We start from the raw sequence: 16,046 nt of genomic DNA, 5'->3' as shown, positions 1-16,046 counted from the left end.
CGCCTCGGCTGGGCAGGACGTAAGGATGGCAGGTCACCTCCTCACCCTCCGGCCTCCTCGGGGGCTGCTCGTATTAAACTCTGGGCTTCCAACCAGCGGCAAGGAACCCTTCCCGCCGGCCCTTTCTCACACCGTTACACCGGTGGCTGCGAGCTTCCTCGGAGCAGTGCCCCGGCCTGCGCTCCTCCCCGCCCGGACACCCCGTCGAGGAGAGGCGGCGGCAGGCTGGCGGGTCCGCCCTGCCGAGCCCGAGCTCCGGATGGCCGGCGAGGTCCGGATGCGGTCTGCAGCCCCTCGTTCCCGCATCCCCCGATCCTCACACCTCTGCCCGTCCCTTGGCAGCCGCCTCAGTTTTGAAGCCCCCCCACCTTCCCAGGCAGGCGCGCCCAGCCCTCGCCCCTCTCCGCGCCCTGCCCGGACCGCAGTGGGAAGGCGCGGAGCGGCTCCCGCGCCCCGCCCCGCATCCCCATCCCGCAGCACCTGGCGCGGCGGCCCCGCGCATTGGCTGCCGCCCCCCGCCGGCCCGTGACGTCATGCTGCAGTGCGGGGCGGGGCCGGGCGGGGCGCGGAGCGCGGTGCGGGAGGTGCCGGGGGTGCCGGGGGTGCCGGGGGTGCCGCCGTCCCTGCGCGCCGCCGCCGCGGGAGCGAGGGCGTGGGTCGCGCCGGGACCCGCCGCCGCCGCGATGGGCGACCCTCGGCCCCGCGCCGCCGTCCTCCTCCCTCTGCTCTGCCTCTGCGCCGCGCTGCCCGGCAGCGCCTCCAACAAAGGTGAGCAGCGGAGCGCCGTGGGCACGGTCCCAGGCGGCGGCGGCGGCGGCGGCGGCGGGCGCTTCGCTGGAACCCCTCGGTCGCCCCCCTCGCCGAGGCTCTGGAGGGGCACGCTGGCCGCGGCTCGTCCGTCCGCCCCCGCGGTAGCGGTGAGGCTTCGCGCTGCCCGCCGCCTTCGCCCAACACGTTTTTGTTGGGGCATCTTCGGCATCTTCCGGCGGCTTTGGCGTTCTTCGCCCCTTCGGGCGTCCTCATGCCATGCCATCCCCATTCTCTACTTTCTCCATCTGTCATCCTACCACCCCGTTTTTCTCCGTTCTTTCATCTCCTTCTAGCGTTCCCTTCGCATTTTCCCCTTTTCCATGCACTTGTCTTGCTTTTGTTTAGTTATCGCTTTGTGGATTTACGTTCCCTTCCCTTCCCTTGCATGCTGAGAGAGAATATGTTGTTTCTCCACAGACCCTCGTGATCTCTAAAACACATCTCCTATCTCCACCTTCCAATCCCAGTTCATCCATCTACAATCTGTCAATAGGAATTATTTTATAGTTATGTGTTAAGGATGCAGGTTGCTTATATAAAAGAATATTTTATGTGATAAAGATAAAAGAAAACCCAAACCACCCCAGTGCTACAGCTGTAACGTTCTGAATGCAGATGTTCTTTGAGCACGTATAGTGATGTACAAAGATGTAGGTTTCTAGATCTGTTGCTGTAGAGACAGGCATGAGAGATTCATCTGAGGGGAGTCAGTGCGTCAATAATCTGACAGGGTGGGGGAATCTGCAAACTATTAAGGTACTCAGGGGTCATCAGGGAATGTGACACCTTAGGGTGCTTCCCGTGCTTTGGAAGAGGTAGGGCTACAGGGCGGATGCACCGCAGAGCTGTGTGTACACTGACATTGGCAGGGGCGTTTATTTGTACTGCTCTGGTTCCATGCGGCCCGGTGGCAAGGAAAGGCCCCTCATGCTCTGGATTCTCTCTCTCCTTTGTGAATTTGCACTTGGAAACATCTACCCACCTTTGGCAAATTTTTTTAGATTTACAGGAGCTTTCTTGAAGCTGGTAGGAGTCTGTATCCTAAAAATATTCCCAAAATGTTTTTCTATTCTCCAGCAACTCATTTCCTGAGAAATCAGATTGGTGATTCCCAAGTTGCAGGTGGATGCAGCAAAGGATTTATCTCTCTACCATCAGCTTGTTACCCCAGCAACAGGGCACATTTGGCATTTATAGCTATGGATTTCCACCTCGGTGGTGTGGCGCATGGACTAGAGCCGTAGAGAATGGAAGCTGGAGGGGACAATGGAGGGGTAGGGGGAGACGTGGGCACTTGCATACAGGGAGGATTCCACCTGCATACTGAGCAGGATGGATGTTTCTCTGGGTTTCCTACGCAATGCTTTATAATCTCAATCAATACGGTGATGGAGAAGTGCCAACCCACACTCTTCACTGCTACGCCAGGCTGGGTCTGCCCACTCTGCCCTGCTGGGGCATCCCCACTCTGACCTGTCACCCTGCCTGCTAGCCCACCACCCACCTCTGGCAGCATTCCCTGGCCTCGGAGTGCAGAAGTGCTTGGTTGTTCAGGATACTACCCCTCTTGAGTCAACACATCAGGCCAAGCCAATACTGCATTTCAGAGGACACTGTGCTGCAGAGAATGGATTCACATATTAGAAGTAGTGCCCTTGAGGGGAATGGCTCTGTATCCTACTCTCCACCAGCTCTAAGCCATGCTATGCTCAAAGTATTGCTGGGTTGTAATAAATCTTGGTCTCCAGGGGGTGGGAGAGTGGGGGATTATCTGGGAATAGGGGTTGTAACTAGGCCATGTAATATAATCTCTGAGGCCCATTTGGCAGGGAGTGGGCATGGGGGAGGGGTTTTTAATTTGTAATGATTTTTTTTCTCTCTCCCCTCCCTTCCCTCCCCCCCACCCCTTTATTTCTCCCTTTCCCTGCCCCGGAGCCTGTGTGATAAAGATTAATTTGCTATTTCTGGGCCTGTGACATTTTTCAGAGCCTCCTGCTGGCTGCTGCCTCCATGCCAAGCCTGGCTGGGCTCCAGCCAACAGGATTAGCAAGGAGGGGCCAAGGGAATATGGTGCTCACCATGGAGTGGGGAAGGATGGAGCAAGGCACTCTCAGAGGAGGTTATTATGTGCATAGGATGTCTGCCTGGAAGTGTACCTGGGTATATGTGTGTAGGTCCTGGGCCTTAGTCTAGAGGATGCACACACAAGTACTAATGGCTGCATGCAAGACTTGTTCCCTGGGGACACCCCAAGGGAAGATGTAGCCTAGGTCCTTTAATTATGGCTTCATTGAGCTAAAGGATTTAGCATTTGGAATATGTCTCCAGGGTCAGGCTACTTTTGCCTCTGGAGTTCACTTTCTTTTTTAACTGCTCCAGCTTTCCTGGGCACCCATATGCTTCTCTACATATTTATGATAAGATAGTAATGAGGAGACCAGAAGGAACACGTTGTTTCTAATGAGTCTCCCAAGAGCAGAACTAAATAAAGATAACTTCTTCCTCCCAGCCTATTTTAGACTTCTTTATTTCCGTAGAAGAAGGTGGGGAGGGGTGGTTGTTACTTGCCACTGAATAATATTCTGCTTGTTTTCCACTGAATCTGCTATTGGTGGCTAATATATTCCTGTCCTTCATCCCTTGCCCCAAATCCACTTCAGCAAACAAGCACAAACCCTGGATTGAAGCCGAGTATCAGGGCATCGTCATGGAGAATGACAACACAGTCCTGCTCAACCCACCGCTATTCGCTCTGGACAAAGATGCTCCACTGCGCTATGCAGGTAGGTGGATAAGAGCTCTGAAAGGGTGGGAGGTAGGGACAGACTTATGAAGAGGCAGAGACAGGGTGACATTCACCCCTATGCTGGATCCTAGCTCTCTCCAGGAAACGATCACCTCCAGACCTTGTTCCAAAGGAGGTCCCTAGTGAAGTCTGGAGGCAATTTGGGCACAGCTTGATTTAGGATGCTGTGAGCTGTTTCCTCAGGGAGAGAAATTGAGGGTGGAGTCAGCTACTTTTTGACGCAGTTCTGCTATTTCCAAAGATCACATGCACAGTGCTGTGTCTGTGAGCCCTGGAGAAAGCTGGTAGGGCACACTTGGTTGGCAGTGCTACATCCTCTCGCAGTAAGCACAAATGCCTTTTACAACAGATGAGGTTTTACAAGGGTTATATTCCTAATGCTTGCTTAGGCCATGCCTGGAGCTTCCTCATGCATCCTCTCGCAGCTTTGGGAGAGGAAAAGTGGTCCCTCTGAGCTGAATTTTAGGATTTAGTGACCCTATCTGCAGTTCCCTGCGGTACTCTGCGCCTCCTGCATGTGTGGGTGGATGAGACATCATGGATCTACATGCTCTGGCTGTCTATTTGCAGTATATGGCCTGTTTTACCTCACTGAGGGCTGCAAAGGAGAGATAAGGTGCTCCCTCAGGACTGTGGCTGTGTAGCACTAACACATGTAGTTTGAGCCTTGTAACCTCTAATCCTTTGTGATGCTGGTCAGCACTCCTTGCCGTGGGAGTAGTCTCCAGTAGATGGCAATCTGCACCATTAATGGCTGTAGGGGATAGCAGGAGGAACACCTAGTGAACTAAAAATTGTTCAAAATGAAGGGTGATAATGAGGAAGAATGGAGAGTGCAAGTTAGAAAGGAAGAAAATATGGAAAAGGAAACCAAGGGGTATGATGTGCTCTCCTCAGTTCTTTTCTTTCTCCCCTTCTTCTCTGCTTTTGTGTGTACCAGGTGAAATCTGTGGCTTCAGGATTCATGGGTCAGGGGTACCTTTTGAAGCTGTGATCCTGGACAAAGCTACGGGTGAGGGGCTCATCCGGGCCAAGGAACCAGTGGATTGTGAAGCACACAAGGAGCACACATTCACCATCCAGGCTTATGACTGTGGAGAGGGACCTGATGGAGCAAATACCAAGAAATCACACAAGTAAGTTCATGCAGACATTGCTGCGTGTTACAAAATGTGATCTGTCACAGAAACACAAAGGAAAGTTGCTGTGGAAACACTTTCTTTAGCCAGAAGTATTTTTCTCTATCCGTGATACTATAACTCAACATGTTAAGAAGACCCAAAGAAAAATATTCATTGACTGTTACATGACTGAATATACTAGAAATGAGGGCTTTCTAACAGTGGTGTCTAAGGGTGACGTTTTATGTTGCTGCATATAGGCAGGAGGTCCAGATTGCATTATTATTCCTTTGCTCTTTCTGTGGGGTTGGAAACCATTGTCCAAGCTCCTGTGTGCCAGCATTGCTGCATTGAAACCAAGGTCTCTTTCCTTGTCCTTGTTTTTGACAGATGGAAATCAGACTGGTGCACTTTAGGGGACTGATTTGAAACTTAGGTGGTGTATGGCTCCTAGCAGTCCATCAGTTCTCATTGGTGTCTCTCTGTGTCAGGGCCACAGTGCACGTTCGAGTAAACGATGTGAATGAGTTTGCTCCTGTCTTTGTGGAAAAGTTGTATCGCGTGGCAGTGACTGAGGGAAAGCTGTATGACCGCATCTTGCGTGTGGAGGCCATTGATGGAGACTGCTCCCCACAGTACAGCCAGATCTGCTACTATGAGATCCTGACCCCCAATATTCCCTTTCTGATTGACAATGACGGTAAGAATCCACACCCACCATGGGCACATCACTCCCTCTTTCCTGCTTTGCTCCTTCTCTGCCAGTCCCATTTACAGGCAGAGCTCTGCTATGTGAATTTTCTAGCACTGCTGATATATCCTGGTGTAGAGATGCAGCAGCTGTTTTGTGAGATGCTGTAGCTTGTTACGGAGTGGCATTGGGCAGGGGGAATCAACCCTTTTTTTGGTTGTTTTTGTCATTGATAAAAAAAGAGTGATTTTTAGAAGGAACGTCTTAGAGGAGACTGTCTTTCCTCTCCCTTGATCTCTTTATTTTGCTAACCAGGGAACATCGAGAACACAGAGAAGCTGCAGTACAGTGGAGATCATGTCTACAAATTCACAGTGACAGCCTATGACTGTGGAAAGAAACGGGCTTCAGATGATGCTGAAGTGGAAATCCAGGTGAAACCCACCTGCAAGCCCAGCTGGCAGGGTATGAAACCTCCAAACACAGATATGTCTTTCCTTTGCTTTTGCTTAACTATTACTCAGTCCAGCTCATGGCAAATGTTTGTACATACACCTATAAATTTGTATGCCTTTGATATGGTTTAGTTTTAGCATCAACCCATCCCCATCAGGGGATACAGCGGACATCTAAGTCTGTTGCAAAGCCATTGAAAAGCAAATTCTAACATTGGAAAATCATTCCTTGGATCACTGTGAGCTGCTATGTGTTTAATAAGGTTCAGAGGCTGTCTTCAATGGGGTTGCTCATCTTGAGGATATTTGGCTTTTCTAGGGGTGTTGTGTGCCTGCAGGCTCACCTTAGTCTATAGAATTAAGGGGAAATGGAACAGCTAAACACCTGCTCTGCCTGATAGGAGAGGTTGACCAACCAAGGAGTGATGCCACACCAGTACAAGCTGTAGAAGCAGAGAACTTGGATTCTGTACTTCTAGGAAACCTTTCCTTGCATTGATGCCATCTGCATAAAACTGTCTTTCCAATGTGAAAAGGGCCAAAAGTCTGGACTACTTTATAGATGCCACTTGTGTGCGTGCCAGGTGTTCTGGCCTTGGGTCCTTGGCAGTACCTAACCCCTCTCTTTTACTCCTCTTCATTAGGCTGGAACAAGAGGATTGAGTACACCCCAGGTGCAGGCAGCCTCGCACTCTTCCCCACCATTCACTTGGAGACATGTGATGAGCCCCTGTGGAACATCCAGGCCACGGTGGAGCTGCAGACAAACCATGTGGCCAAGGGCTGTGACCGGGATAATTACTCTGAGAAGTCACTGCGCAAACTCTGTGGTAAATTGGTTCTTTCCCGGTCTCAGAGCAGCTGTGGCACAGCACCCTGCCCCTTCCTCTGCAGGGGTTTACACTGCTAGCTCTGTGCCTCACACAACAGAGATGGTGGGGGATGCATTCCTCACATCTCTTGGGGTCAGTGGAGCTGGGAGGACACGTAGCTTGCACGCTGCATTGAGGGGCAGTGGGCATTACTGCCCCTATTTCAAAGAGTTGTGGAAAGGTGTGGGCTGGAAGGGACCTTAAAGGTCCTCTAGTTCCAACTCCTCTGCCGTGGACAGCAACAATTTCCACTAGACCAGGTTGCTCAGAGTCCCGTCCAACCTGGCCTTGAACACTTCCAGGGATAGGGCATCCAAACTTTCTTATTTTATAAGGGGCTGCCCGTGCTTTCCTTGCTGGGAAGCCAGAGGTTTCTGTGCATTGCCCTAGTATACAGAGTCTGTGGGACCTCCTTCAGCATAGATGGAAAAGTCAAAATCCTTCTCCAGGAGAAGGCCTATAGACAACTCCTCCTCTCCCTGTGCACTGGGACATTACGATGAGCCTTCTAGCATCCTTTTCCTCTGTTCCCCCGTTCTCAGTCTCTTTATTCTCCTGTGCCAATACTCTTGACTCCTTTCCTTCTCGGTAGGTGCTGCCTCAGGAGAGATTGACCTGCTGCCAGTGCCCAGCCCCACAGCAAACTGGACCGCGCGGCTCTCGGTGCACTACAGCCAGGACAGCAGCCTCATCTACTGGTTCAATGGCAGCCAGGCTGCCCAGGTGCCTGTGGTGAATGGGCCGAATGCCCATGAGGGCCTGAGTGACCACTTCACCTTGTCCGTATGGATGAAGCATGCCGTGGTACCTGGCAAAGGCAGGCGGGAAGAGGAGACAGTGATCTGCAGTACAGTGCAGAGCGGTGAGACACTTCTCCTGGGGTGATGACACTTCTGCCCTCTGCCTTTGATTTGTTAGAATGGATTGTCCCTGCAGGGGCAAATCTCTTGTGTGGGAGCAGGACCTGAGCAGGGGTCCCTCCTTAGGAACACAGCTTCTTTAGGTGTCAGGTTTTTTCTGGGAGCGCTCAAACCTACTGTGAGCATATGGTGCTGAGTGCCAGTTGTGCAGGATAGAGTGGGCTGCTGAGTTCTGGCTAGTGATACTGCTCAGAGGTGTGATGTGTAACTCCCTGTGCTTGTCCCTGGCAGAGGAGGGCTACTCGCACTACTCCCTGTCTGTGCATGGCTGCCGGATTGCTTTCCTCTACTGGCCATTACTAGAAAGTGCAAGGCCTGTGAAATTCCTCTGGAAGCTTGAGCAGGTGAGGAATCATTTGCCTCTTCCCCATGTCCCTACTACTCCTCTGCCCTTTGCTGATCCCTTCCTCTGCTGTTGGCCGTAGGTCTGCGATGATGAGTGGCACCATTATGCCCTCAACCTGGAGTTTCCTACTGTCACGCTCTATGTGGATGGCGTCTCTTATGACCCTGCCCTCATCCATGACAATGGCCTCATTCACCCGCCACGGCAGGAACCCTCGCTCATGATCGGAGCCTGCTGGACTGGTGAGTACCCACTCCCCAAACCACGCTTCTCCCATATGGGGAAAAAAGGGGAGAAGATGTGAAAGAAACACCACCCAGTACTAAATGATGCAAACCACATTGCAGCCAATTTGCCTCCTTGGCACCAAAGCCAATGTGGCTCCTTCCTTCCTTGTGGATCAAGGTTATAACAACTCAGGGAAAGGTGTCACTGGCAGCTTCATGGACAACAGCCATAGAATATGCGATGGATAACCAACTTTCAAGCAGAGGAGAGTTGAAACTCTGTACCTCATTCAGGCTGCTGCTTGCCTTCACTCTGGCAGAAATTTCTAGCAAGATCAAATCTTTACTGTAGTGCTGCTTTTCCTAGGTCAGGGATCTTCCCACAGCTCTGTGCTCTCGATTGGCCTTTTGCAGACAACAAATATTGGTCAACTTGGGACCTCTTAATGGAGCTATCTGAGTTTCAAAGGGGTGTTGAGAATATGGCTTGTTGTGAACATGGATAATTCCGAAAATAGATAACACTGGGAAAGGATTAAAAAAACCAAACACTACTTGCTCCCCTAAATCAGTTACTCATCCTACAATCTCACTATCCCCTTCACGAGAGAGACTCTGCCTTCTTTCATCTGTGATGTGCTGCCTCTAGGGTTGAAGGGTACACTGCTTGGCACAGAGCTGTTCCTGTGGAATGGCCAGTACAGGCACTTGTGTTGGTACTTTCTTGACCCTGTAACTACCATCTTCCAATGCCTTATTGCTTGTCTGGATGTTCTCCTTTTGCAGAGGAGAAAAACAAAGAGAAAATCAAAGGAAGTGAGAACTCCACTGATACTGTACAAGGTAGGGAAAAGAAAGAAGATGGTCCTCTTCTCCTCTTCACTGTGCATGACTGTCACATCTTGCATGGTGCCTTCCTCATACAGCTTCCCCAATCCTGTCCTGCCACCTCCCACTGCCTTGGGAGGAACCTCCTTATTTGGCAGATTGGTCCTTGATACCTGTGGAGCATGAAAAGGCTGATGGAAGGATTGCAGCCTGCTTTGAGAGACAGAGTATGCTTTTCATGTGGAGAAAGAGTCCTCATGCCTGATCATTAAAGCTGCTCTATGAAGAACACAATAGCCATTAGAGACATCAGGAGATGTCACCTCATCCCTAACTATCTGTGGAATGTATAGTTTGTTTTACAAGCCCTCACAGGAAGCAGAGTGAGAAGGGGACAAGAAATTGTTTCCATCTGGCATTCAGCAGTGTGGCAGAAACTTCTCTATGCTACCCACTGTTCACTGCCCTAGTCTTTCTGTTGGTCTGTTTTTCTCACTTTCCCCCATCTGGAATTCAAAAACTCATCATCTCTTTTCTTCAGCATCCCCTGTCTTTTTTTTTTTTTGTCTTTGTCTTTGCTTTTCCTTGTCTTGTGCAACCCTCCGTCTCTCCCTGTTTCCCTTAACATCTGTATGTCCCTCATATTTTGCTTTTGTTGTCTGGGCTTTTCTGTGCCCCATGCACCCCTCTCTCTCTCTCTACCTCCCTTACAGTGTAAGTCCCTCACACTGTTGCTTTTGTGGTTTTGCTCTCTTCCTCGCCATGTCTCTCACACCCTCCACCTCCCATGTTTCCCTCAGGAGATCCTCTGTCGATACACCACTACTTCCATGGTTACTTGGCTGGCTTCACTGTGCGCCCTGGTAGCTTGGAGAGCCGGGAGGTTATTGAATGCCTGTATGCCTGCCGTGAGGGGCTTGATTACAGTGACTTCGACAGTCTGGGCAAAGGGATGAAGGTATGCCCATCTGCCCAGCTTGCATGAGTTTCCTCCACTCTCCTCCCCAGCCTTGCTTCCTAGGACTTTGCCTGCTCCCCCACCTCTGACAAGTCCCCGCCTTTCTCCTTTGTGTCTCACTTAGCCTGGACTCTGGGCATTTGCCAAGGAACCATGACTATTTTCTCTTCCACTTGTAGGTTCACGTGAACCCCTCTCAGTCCCTGCTCACCTTGGAGGGTGATGATGTCGAAACCTTCAACCATGCAATCCAGCACGTGGCTTACATGAATTCTCTGCGCTTCGCTACCCCTGGGGTCCGGCCTCTCAGGCTCACCACTGCTGTCAAGTGAGTGGACAAAGCATCACCTCCAGCTAAGTTCAGCAAGAGGGTTACCACTTTTTGGACTGAAGTTACACGCACTCACCTTGTATTTTAATTCTGATAGTCTCAAGATGGGTAAAAATCTTCCTGCAAATAAACATTAAAGTATCCAATATCCAAATGGATACTGGATAATACTGGTTCCTAGGGTCTATGCATAACTTCTGCTTTCACTCACAATGTTCACCAGACTTGTGGACTGGTTTTAATTTTCTCTGTGGTGTGTTGATGTGACCAAGCCACCTGAAACCCAGTAGTGTCGCTCCTACCACATGACTCTGTCTTGCACAGCAGGCTATAGGGAAGCTTTAGGAAGACTACTGGAAAAAGGATATTCCTTTCACTGGAAGTAATTGGCAGGAGGCATTGTCCATAATGTTGGTGGAAGCTTGAGCCAACTGATGCTTTCTACTGCTCTCTTTCAGGTGTTTCAGTGAAGAGTCCTGTGTCTCCATTCCTGATGTGGAAGGCTATGTTGTGGTGCTACAGCCTGATGCCCCACAGATCCTGCTGAGTGGCAGTGCCCACTTTGCTCATCCTGCATCAGACTTTGAGTCTCCTGATGGGATCCCCCTGTTCCCCAACCTCCAGATCACCTGCTCCATTTCTCACCAGGTGGAGGTCAAAAAGGATGAGAACTGGCACGGTACCGGTGAGTATAGGGCAAGATATAAAAGACAAACTGTAACGACCTATGAGAGTTGCGGTCCTGCAGAGGAAGTAGAGCCCCTATAATTACACCTGAAAGAGAGAGTTTACAAATATAGAAGCAAGGCACATTGTCTGTCAATATGTAGGCTAATCGGCTCTTATCCCTTTCTGCTCCTCCCTGTACTTTTTCTATCCACTCAGTTCCTTTGCCTCACTCTCTCCTAATTCTTTCCCAGGCTGTTCATTCCTAATCCCTTTTACATTTTACCTACATTTCTCTTTATTGAATCCCGCACTAGATGGATGTCCTGCCTGTTACCCTCTCTACTCCTACACTTAGTTAGGGTTCTCCTACTTCCTTCTCTCCTGCTTTCTTCCCTTATTTCTTGCCCCCGCCCTTCTCTTCCTGCATCATTTATATCTGTGAATTCCTCAGTTTCATCACACCCTATAATATCTTGTTCTTCAATTTCTCTCCATCATCCTGAGATTATTTCTCTGCACTCTATGCTCTATGTGTTCTTCCACTTATTCCGTATCTCTTCTGGTAATGAGATTTTTGGCTCCTAATTTTCTGTTTAGAAGCTTTGCCTTTCCTCATGCAATGAGTTTCTCGTCTTAGAACACATTGGTCTCAGCCCTGCTGAAGGCAGATAATTATTGAATGTGATTGCCATTTTAAAGAAGATAAGATCTCAACTATGGTAACCAGCAGTCATGAGACAGGGAAAAGCGTGCAGGGCCTGGGAGTGTGTGAGCATTGTTCTTAATTTGCACATTGTCATTGTCAACAGAGTACTTACAGCCAAGATGTGTTATCATGAACCAGTCTGATACTAGTATGTTGTTCCAAAATAAAGTGACTTTATTATGTGTATAAATAGTGTCATTAGAACCAGAGGGACTCCTGCAACAAGTAATTAGACTGACAGTGATTTTACTCAAGGTCAGTGCTAGCCAGAGAAGGAGAAGTATTTACATATGATGTGAGCACTTTTAAGTAAGTGGGTACCACTCTTGAGTAACTCCTGCCTTCACTGATGGCTGTCTGGCTTTCTGGCCGTGTCTTCTTTCCATTTGCATCTCAGTGACAGACACACGAATGTCAGATGAGATTGTGCACAACCTGGATGGCTGCGAGATCTCATTGGTAGGAGATGACTTGGACCCAGAGAGGGAGTATCTGCTCCTGGATGGGGCACTGCTGCAGCAGCGGGGCCTGGAGCTTGTTAACACCTCTGCCTACCTGACCATCACAGGTACGTCCTCTGCTTGATCACAGCTGTCTAGTTATGTCTCTCTCATTGCCTGTCAGACATCACTGTGAGGAGCACTTAACCTGATGTTAGAGATGTGTTGGAGTACTTTGTGACACTCTGAGATGTAACCATTTAATGAACTCCTGGCTTTTGGAAGTCCCATGCCATTTCCTTGGGGAGGTGGCTTCTCCTCCACCACATGGTACTGGAGCATAGTGTCTGAGTGCTCACCCAGGCTTGTATCACTCCTCTGGACTTACTACTTGGGGTTTGGTGTTCTCAGGTGTCAGCAACATTTTGCATCACATGACTGAGGGACAACATCCCACAACTTGTGGACTGGTACAACACTATTGTGCTCTCCAGAACTTAACAGGGCTGTTGCTCTTGGTCCTTCCTTCCCTTCCACTTGTTTTATCAACGCAAGCAGAGATTTCATCATGTCCTTAGTAGCAAGCTCCATCTTGGAGCCCCTCCGAAAATTAATGAACCCAGCATTGCCTTGGATTCCTCTATAGCTTCTAGTTGTTATAGGCTTATGATGCCAGATGGCTTTGAAGAAGGAGGTTCCTAACCCCACACTAATTCTCTCTTCTTGTCTCAGGTGTGGAGAGCATTGCAGTTTATGAGGAAATGCTACGCCAGGTCTCATACCACATCAACCACGGTGCTGCTCTTTATGAAAGGAAGTTTCACCTGTCCTGCACTGAGATGAATGGGCGCTACTCCAGCAATGAGTTTACTGTTGAGGTACAAGACCAATACATGCACATATAGGTTCTTCCGCAGGCATGGAGAGGACATGGTGGATGGGAATGCACACAGCGTAGAATGTACCATGGACACAGGGCTGAGTCCTCTCACTCTGGTCTTTCTGCAGGTGAATGTCCTCCACAACATGAACCGAGCTGCTCATCCTAACCATATTCTGAGTTCCCAGCAATTCGTGCACCGAGGCCATCATTTACCCCCAGAGCTGTCTGGGCACAGTTTGGCAAGCACCCATAGCAACCCAAGTATGTAACACTGTCTTTTGGGTTTATTCCTTTAGGTCAAGATGCTGATTTTCTGATATCTCGGCAGAACCTATAGCAGAGGATTCCTTTCAGGCTCCCTATACCCATTATTGGGTTCTCATTATATTGTCCTATCCCACTTGTCATTAGCCAATGGACTGCAGTCTGTGTCAAATTGTATTTTAGAGCACGGTGCAACAATCCTCCTCTTGTGGTGTGTTGTTTTCTTGATGTAGAAGCAGCCTGAAACCTACACCTCAGAGGGTCTATAAAGAACAACCGTGAGCTGGATGATTTCATTTGCACACCTTGTAAAGGTGCTGTGCATGCTTGTGTAATTTCAGAAAGAAGCTTCAACAGCAGGAGAGAAACAAGTGAGTCAAGACTGCCACTGCTCTAAAAAAAAAGATGTGGTGGTCAGCAAGGCAGAAAAATATAGGAAATGGCACTACAAAGACAAGAGGAGGATTCTTGCCCCCAAAACAGAGGAGAAGCCTGAAAGCTACACTAGATGTTGGTTTGTGCTGGTAGCTCTGTGCCACAAGCATGAACACAGTCCAATTGGTTCCTTCCAGGCTGTGAAAGCTCAGGACTTTTTACAGAAATTTTGGTCCCATGTTGTAAGGTACAAACAAGGCACCTTTAAGCTATCTTTTGCTGCAGCTTCCTGCAGCAGCTGATTCCAAGCTAGTCCAGTCCTGCAGCTGGCACTTCAGAGACAGCCTATGTATGTGCCAGCCTTTGTCACTCTTCTCCCTAGCTCTGCCTGATGGCAGCAGAAAACTTGTCATTGCTGTACAGAGCCATAACAGTCATGAAGGGCCTGGATAGATTTTGCAGAGAAAGTGGCTGTCTGGAGAGTTAAGGCTCAGCCTACAGGCCTAGAACAAACAGGTGGGAGTTGGGTTAAGGGTCTTAGATAAATTTAAAGTTCTATCCTGTGGAGAAGCCAGGCTTTTACCATGGCACTAGCCATAAATCCATCATAGCCTTGTCATCTTCCCCGTGTGCAATGCAGGCATCTTTTGGCTTCTTGCTTTCTCTACTGCTTGCACAGAAATGACACCCTCTGAAAGTCATCCTCAAGCCCTTAAAGGCTCTCCTCAGCATACATTTCTCCCTCCCAAGAAGGGGATACAAATACCTGCTGTGCAACATATTCTGGTGAATTCTGCAGATAAAGACATGCAGAGTCTAAAGGCCAGGCCAATATCAGAGGGTGCCTGGACCTACGCATCCTGGAAAACCATGCAGCCCTCAGGAGAAAACACAGGAGTTGAGGGCAGGAACTGCCTGTGCCCAGGGGAGCAGAAGAGTCAGGACTTGTCCCTGCCTAGGCCAAAAACCCAAACTTTGCCCAGGAATCTCAGCTCCTGCATGTCAGGTTGGAAATGCATGTTTCTGTGACAGACTCTAACCATACCTTCTCACTTTCTTTCTAAGTGGTCCCCAGTGCTGCCACTGTCATCATTGTGGTGTGTGTGGGCTTCCTGGCACTTATGGTGATCCTTGGCATCCTTCGCATCCACTCTCTGCACCAGCGGGGAGTGGGGCAAGAGGTCCCTGGGGCTGCTGAATCAGGGCACACCAGCACCGCAGGCAAAGAGAGCGACATGTTCTGGGACGACTCGGCCCTCACCATCATCGTCAACCCCATGGAGGTGAGGAGCAGCCACAGTGGTTGGGGCTGGGCAGGCAGCTTGGTTGTCAGATCCTTTCACTTACTGCATGTCTCACCTCCCCAGTCCTACCAGAGCTGTCAGGAGAGGGCAGCAGGAAGCATTGAGGGCAGAGCTGGTGAAGGCATGGATGACGAGGACGACAGCACTGACTCGGAGACACCCGACTCCCCGGACAGCAACGACGTGGATGATCGACACATCATCGGCAAAAGCAACGTCTCTCACCGCTACTAGGAGCTTTAAAACACCAGTCCAGTGGATCCCCCCCAAACATATGGCTGGAAGGAGGAGGTGTCTTACTTTCAACTTCTTCCCCCACTGTGTACACATGTGCTCCTCCCTCATTTGTCATTTCTGCCTCCCGTGTTCCTTCATCTTCTGCCATTCCCATTGTGGACATTCCCCACATTAATGACCCCCCATCTGGCTCTCTAGAAACATGTGTTAGGGCACTTACACATGATCGTGGCACGGTTCAAACTATGATCCAGATGTTGGAAAGAACAGAAATCTGAAAGGCAGAGCCAGCCATAGGGCTCAGAGTGGGGTCTCTCACAACCCCTACCCAGATATTATATATATATATTGTATATTTTTTCAATGTTGTCATTTGAGGTTTATTCTCGTTTCATGCAAAAAAAAAGAAAAAAAACAACCAACAAACCACTGCAGCTTGTGTCGCTTTGTAAAATTGTCAATACTCCTAAACTAAAGGAATGAAGGTAAGAAAGATGAGGAAACAAAGTGGATTTTAAAATAAATGGATTTCAAATAAAATATTCAGGGCTTTTTCAGTTTTTCACTACAAGCAGAGAAAGAAACAGTGTAGGCTCTAAAGTGAGACTGGAGGTTGTCCAGAGCACGTATTTACTGAAATTACTTATCTTGGGGAAGGGTTACATTTTTTAGCATATGTGATGAAACAAGAAAAACACATCACTCCTGACTGTACCCTCTGCCTTTCTGAGATTCAAAATACTCTTTGTAAACACAATGTAGCCTTCCCCAGGAAACAGGGTTAGGAACCCACAGAGGAACAG

General features: G+C 49.4%; 1 protein-coding gene across 1 annotated transcript; it reads left to right on the top strand.

Annotated features, from left to right (window-relative positions):
* The first annotated feature begins 598 nt into the window (after positions 1–598).
* Positions 599–15,785, top strand: CLSTN3 (calsyntenin 3). The gene is made up of 18 exons (XM_051780710.1): positions 599–768; positions 3,471–3,593; positions 4,557–4,752; positions 5,229–5,437; positions 5,744–5,893; positions 6,528–6,713; positions 7,348–7,617; positions 7,907–8,019; positions 8,101–8,263; positions 9,035–9,091; positions 9,877–10,034; positions 10,214–10,362; positions 10,824–11,050; positions 12,138–12,308; positions 12,913–13,058; positions 13,189–13,324; positions 14,768–14,985; positions 15,070–15,785. Exons 1-18 carry the CDS (start codon positions 684–686, stop codon positions 15,238–15,240), a joined length of 2,928 nt encoding a protein of 975 aa, XP_051636670.1. The 5' UTR covers positions 599–683; the 3' UTR covers positions 15,241–15,785.
* The last annotated feature ends 261 nt before the right edge of the window (positions 15,786–16,046 follow it).

The sequence above is a fragment of the Manacus candei genome, unplaced genomic scaffold (assembly GCF_025592945.1).
Source record: "Manacus candei isolate 608988 ecotype Guabito, Panama unplaced genomic scaffold, ASM2559294v1 h1tg000014l, whole genome shotgun sequence".
NCBI classification, from domain to species: Eukaryota; Metazoa; Chordata; class Aves; order Passeriformes; family Pipridae; genus Manacus; species Manacus candei.
The sequence above is the reverse complement of the archived record's forward strand: the minus strand, read 5'-3'. Positions and strand labels throughout refer to the sequence as shown.